The 5719-nt window shown below is 43.0% G+C and overlaps 1 protein-coding gene across 5 annotated transcripts; it reads left to right on the top strand.

Annotated features, from left to right (window-relative positions):
* The first annotated feature begins 3290 nt into the window (after positions 1 to 3290).
* On the top strand, positions 3291 to 5377 carry LOC121555005 (small ubiquitin-related modifier 3). Of its 5 annotated transcripts, XR_006658181.1 has the most exons (6): positions 3291 to 3420; positions 4281 to 4409; positions 4580 to 4651; positions 4786 to 4871; positions 4932 to 5008; positions 5069 to 5377. XR_006658181.1 is itself a non-coding variant. In XM_045213047.1 (5 exons), exons 1-5 carry the CDS (start codon positions 3400 to 3402, stop codon positions 4945 to 4947), a joined length of 324 nt encoding a protein of 107 aa, XP_045068982.1. In that variant the 5' UTR covers positions 3291 to 3399; the 3' UTR covers positions 4948 to 5377. The 5 variants fall into 5 exon arrangements, 3 of the variants coding, with proteins under 3 accessions (XP_045068982.1, XP_045068983.1, XP_045068984.1); XR_006658180.1 differs by having other exon boundaries at positions 4786 to 4948; XM_045213047.1 differs by having other exon boundaries at positions 4932 to 5377.
* Positions 5378 to 5719: the final 342 nt, after the last annotated feature.

Here is a 5719-nt window from a genome sequence, read left to right as displayed (position 1 = left end):
ATTGAACATTGGCTAATAGGATTGATGGAAGAGGCAGTTTACTCGCTCGCCGTCGGATCCTTACAAGGCACCCCGACCTACGTCCACGATATCTCAGTCTCTTTCTCATGCGAATGACGGGGATTTGGGCCTTGTCGGGTGTCTGTAGGATATCCTTCGCGGCCACCTCGTTGAAGAAAAATGATTCGTCCAATACGAGGTGAGTAATCGCTGTCCTGATATCCAGATGCTCTTTTTGGTTATAAGAGACGATGGCAGAAACATTATGTACAAAATAAATTACAAATAACGCGGAAAAACACACATAATAGTACAATTGGTTAGAGGGCTGTAAAACGGCAGCCATCTTCTCCGGCGCCATTCGAAGCTATGAGCTATGAGCTACATATAGAGCTATGGATGGGCTGAGAGTGGCTGAGGGGTGGGATTAAAGAGTTTATGCTTGGTCATGTGTTATTGTTATGTGATTGCTTTATATAAAAGTACCCTGTATGTAATGTGTATGTAAAATTATTAGGATCACCAATTTATATTAAGAATGTGAAATGTCAGAATAAAAGCATAGAGAATGATTTATTTCAGCTTTTATTTCTTTCATCACATTCCCAGTGGGACAGCTCTGACACTGCTCATTCATATATTTATTTATATATTCTTAATTCCATTCCTTACTAGATTTGTGTGTATTGGGTATATGTTGTGAAATTGTTAGATATTACTTGTTAGATATTACTGCACTGTTGGAGCTAGAAGCACAAGCATTTTGCATACACCCGCAATAACATCTGCTAAACACGTGTATGTGACCAATACAATTTGATTTGATTTGATTTTGATTTGATCAATGGGCAGTTCATTACCTCTGTCAGATGAATATGTAGCTTAAAGTTTTGTGTCTCTGTATTTCTTTCTGCAATAAAGATGGTGACGCTACAATAATACACATTTACAATAGGCTTATATATCTAAACATACAAACAGCCTAATGACATACAGTATATCAATATATATACATAAATATTGTGGCGTACCGCGGACAAGCCACCAGGGGGAGACTCGTCGAGTGACAGACTCTGCATCACGCGGCGGTGGCTCCCTCTGCTGGACGTGCCAGGTCTCGACGTGTCCTCCGGCCAGGACTAATTGGGGCTGATTGATTGAGGCTGGTGAGTAATCAAGGGGCTGATTGCTCACCAGCCGTACGGGGCCCATAAAGCTGCCAGGAGGGCAGCACACGGGAGGGTTGGAGGTAGTGAGAGGTTGCTACCGGACAGACGTCCTCACGGTCTGATAGAACTGAGGGGTTCGGGGTTCTACCCCAGAGACCGCATTCCCCGGAGCCCAGAAGGTGGTAACCCAGAAGAGTTCTTCTGGAGGAGACCGGTATCTTTTCTTTTTCTTCATTGTTTTAAATAAACACCTTGAATCTGAGGTATCACACGTGTGTCTGATCTGTGTAAACATCTAGATCAAACCCCCTGGTCTGCCACAATATATGCATGGTTGAGGCTGGTTGAGAGAATGCCATGACAAAGCGAAAAGAGGTTGTTAGACATTTTAATCCATTTTAGAATAATGCTGTAAAGTAACAAAATGTGTAAAAGTCAAGGGGTCTGAATACTTTCAGAATCTACTGTATACACACTACATGTTAATGTTTTTAAATGTATATAAAGTGTGTCATGTATTTTTTGTTATGTGTCCGACCCCAGTAAGACTAGCCGTCGGCATTGGCGTCGGCTAATGGGGATCCTAATAAATCAAATCAAAATCATATCAGATGATCAAAGTTGATAACATCTTGTAGATTGGCTCTGACCCAATCCATCGGTTTCTGTGACCAATCAGAACGGTCAGAATGTGTTCGCATTCTAGAAATTGTCGAGGCGGGAGGGAAATCCAGACTCAACGTGGAGAAGAAATGTCAGTTGTCCTGAGCGATGTGGATGGATAACCAGGGTAACCAGGCAAGGAGAGTCAGTTGTCCTGAGCGATGTGGATGGGTAACCAGGCTAGGAGAGTCAGTTGTCCTGAGCGATGTGGATGGGTAACCAGGGTAACCAGGCTAGGAGAGTCAGTTGTCCTGAGCGATGTGGATGGGTAACCAGGCTAGGAGAGTCAGTTGTCCTGAGCGATGTGGATGGGTAACCAGGGTAACCAGGCTAGGAGAGTCAGTTGTCCTGAGCGATGTGGATGGGTAACCAGGCTAACAATGTACAGAACTCCATTTCAACACTCCGTTTAAAAACATTTCCTGTTTCTTGCCCAGTCTGTTTAATACTAGTTGTTCTGGTTAACTAATATACAGTGTTTATGACATTATGGTGTTCATTGTATGATTGTTAAATGCTAGTGCTGATGTTCATTATGTCAATGTTGTTGTTTTTTTATTTATTTTTTACTGTATTTGGTTTAGGAACGACTGCTATCTGAACATTTCATCTTTGATTTTTAATGTTTGGATATCTGAATGTAGCATCACTCCTTATTCTGTTTTTGTCTTTAACATTGGATTCCTGGTATTTAGACAAAACATCTCTGAAAATGTATTGGCAAAAAGTTGGGGGGGGAACATTTTGGTTTTCCTCTTCCCATTAATGTGCCTAAAATGCAATGATTTAAGAACAATCCATTTAGACAGACGATTGTCAACCATTTCAACTAACATTCTATAATATTTTACTTTTGATTAGTCAATATTTCGCTGTCATCGTTAGAGCTTCTGATTTACATATTTTAAAGAGACAGTTGTGTGATATTGAGGTGTGTTTCATGAAATCAAACACTGACATCTCCAGTATCTCTGTGTTCCCTTAAGTTAATAAATGTTCCTGTTCTTGTGTGTGTGAATATGATTTTGTATCAAAAGTTGTCCAAAAACAGTAAAATAGTTAAGGTTTGTGATGCATTTCTGTTTTGTGTTTTACTACTCTTTGTGCTAGATTAAAGCTGTTCAATTTGATGTTAGAGATTTTCCTCAAATCTAACGATTTGAAAAATCGAGTTTTTATAAAAATCATTTTATTGTGCTGTTGTCTATTTTTGTCATCTTTACACAGTTCATACATTGATTTACAGATCTTGTTGCAGCGATGAGACAAGATCGTATCTGGATCGCAATTGGGGATAAAAAGAGGTAAAAAAAAATATAAAAACACAAATAATAATGGCTGTGTGGTCTTGCCTAATTCACGGGAGCGCGTATAAAACAGATTTGCGCGCACATGTGTGCACGGTCCCGATAATATATAGACACGTGATCCCCGTGAGCCAATTAGAGTTTAAAACCTTATGCGCGCTCCTGGTCGAAACGGAGAAGACTGAGAGAAGTGAAAAAGCGCAAATATTTAGCCATCCGTCTGTAAATTAGTACATCGCTGAGCAATAACTACCTACACAATGTCTGAAGAAAAGCCAAAGGTAAACAATGTTGTGTGTATGATTGAATATTTTCCATATTTCCTTGCATTCTGCCGGTCGAGTGTATGTGGCTAATAGATGCCAGATTCCGCATTTGAGCGGGTAAAAAGAGAAAACAAAGGTTCGTTGATTTGCGGATTTTATGGCGGTGCAACGTTTTGCGTGTAGAAAAAATGTCTAACTAGCCAACTATCTGATAGATGTATGCCTAGATGTAGTCTACTCTATAGTACATATCTACTCTTCATGTATTGTAAAGTGATGGTTTAATTGAAACAGCGCCATTGTGACTTTTTTCTGTGACCATTGGAAAAGGGCCCGACGTTAGCGCTTTGCGGCTTTTTGACCCAGTTAACGTTAGCCTGAACCCCCACCGGAGCTGCCACCTCCTAGATATGGATAGGCCAGTTTACTAGCTAGCTGGGGTAGCATGGCCTCTTGTTGCAAGAGCTAGCTAACATGTTGCTAGCTAAAAAGGTAAACACAAACACATGTTTGAAGCCAGGCAAGCATATTGCTCACCGCCAGTCTGAACTCATCAACCTATGAGGCCGTGATTTGGGAACCTGCGTTATAGTGAGATGCAGGTCTCCCTTGCAAAAGAGAACTTGGTCTCAATGGGACTCCCTAGTAACATAAAGGTACAACACAAACAACCGTTAGCGGAGGCTAGCGCTTCACACTGCTATCACATGGCTTACCTGGCTAGCTAACATGTTAACAATGCGTGTTGAGATGCTTTTGCCTAAAAGTTTGCTCAGTCCCTAATGGATAACATGAACTATGTTATATGATTAAATAAGCAATGTAACGTTAGCTATTGTGTCTCTGAAATCCATCCTTTCCCCACTGTGTTTCAGGAAGGAGTGAAGACTGAAAACGACCACATCAACCTAAAGGTTGCAGGTCAAGATGGGTCAGTCGTCCAGTTCAAAATCAAAAGGCACACTCCGCTCAGCAAGCTGATGAAGGCATACTGCGAAAGACAGGTATGGCTTTCCTTCAAGTTTACATTCATCTGATTTTAATCTTCTGGTCACCTAAAACAATGTAAAGCTTTGAGACTGATTGGACAACCTTGCAGGGCAACTCCTGACCACAGTAACTTGCCTGGCAATGTTTTATTTTTATATCATAACCATGCCCCTCTTTATTTCAGGGTTTGTCGATTAGACAGATTCGGTTTAGGTTTGACGGACAGCCAATCAACGAGACCGACACACCTGCACAGGTAGGTGACAGTTTCCTTTCACTTTCGTAAGAGTCCTAAATAACAGATTCAGAATAACTAATAAGTTACTAATGAATTTAACAAAGACAAGCTACTTATTTTGTGACTTAATGACCTTGTATTTGTGTTGACAGCTTGAGATGGAAGATGAGGACACTATTGATGTATTTCAACAACAGACCGGAGGCTCCTCCCTCTCTGAGGCTCCTCCCTCTCTGAGGCTCCTCCCTCTCTGAGGCTCCTCTTAAAAGTGTACGGACCCCTCCCCTCCCTCTCTGAGGCCCCTCCCTCTCTGAGGCTCCTCTTAAAAGTGTACGGACCCCTCCCCTCCCTCTCTGAGGCCCCTCCCTCTCTGAGGCTCCTCTTAAAAGTGTACGGACCCCTCCCCTCCCTCTCTGAGGCCCCTCCCTCTCTGAGGACAGATACACTTGAAGAGCAGCGTCACTCAACTACTTTTTTTCATATTTTTTCAATTCAATAATCGTTCAGCGTTTTATATATTTTTGTTTTGTGATCGATCCGCTTCCCCCCCAAGCCCTACATGTTGTGAGGGGAGGCAGGGTTCTGTATACAATGGAAAACCATGGCGTTAAGAAAGATTGACTGTTAAATGGGTTACAGTCAGATTCTCTACCCACTCGTTCAATCCCCCTTCATGCTTTTGAAAGCATTGCATTGGTGCAGCATGACTAAAGGGAGTTTCCACCACCACCATACTCCCCACACCAGTCCACCATGCTCCCCACACCAGTCCACCATACTCCCCACACCAGTCCACCATGCTCCCCACACCAGTCCACCATGCTCCCCACACCAGTCCACCATGCTCCCCACACCAGTCCACCATGCTCCCCACACCAGTCCACCATGCTCCCCACACCAGTCCACCATGCTCCCCACACCAGTCCACCATACTCCCCACACCAGTCCACCATACTCCCCACACCAGTCCACCATACTCCCCACACCAGTCCACCATGCTCCCCACACCAGTCCACCATGCTCCCCACACCAGTCCACCATACTCCCCACACCAGTCCACCATACTCCCCACACCAGTCCACCATA

This window comes from Coregonus clupeaformis, unplaced genomic scaffold (assembly GCF_020615455.1).
Source record: "Coregonus clupeaformis isolate EN_2021a unplaced genomic scaffold, ASM2061545v1 scaf0075, whole genome shotgun sequence".
Lineage (NCBI taxonomy): Eukaryota > Metazoa > Chordata > Actinopteri > Salmoniformes > Salmonidae > Coregonus > Coregonus clupeaformis.
Note: the sequence above shows the minus strand (reverse complement) of the source record. Positions and strands in the feature narration are given on the sequence as shown.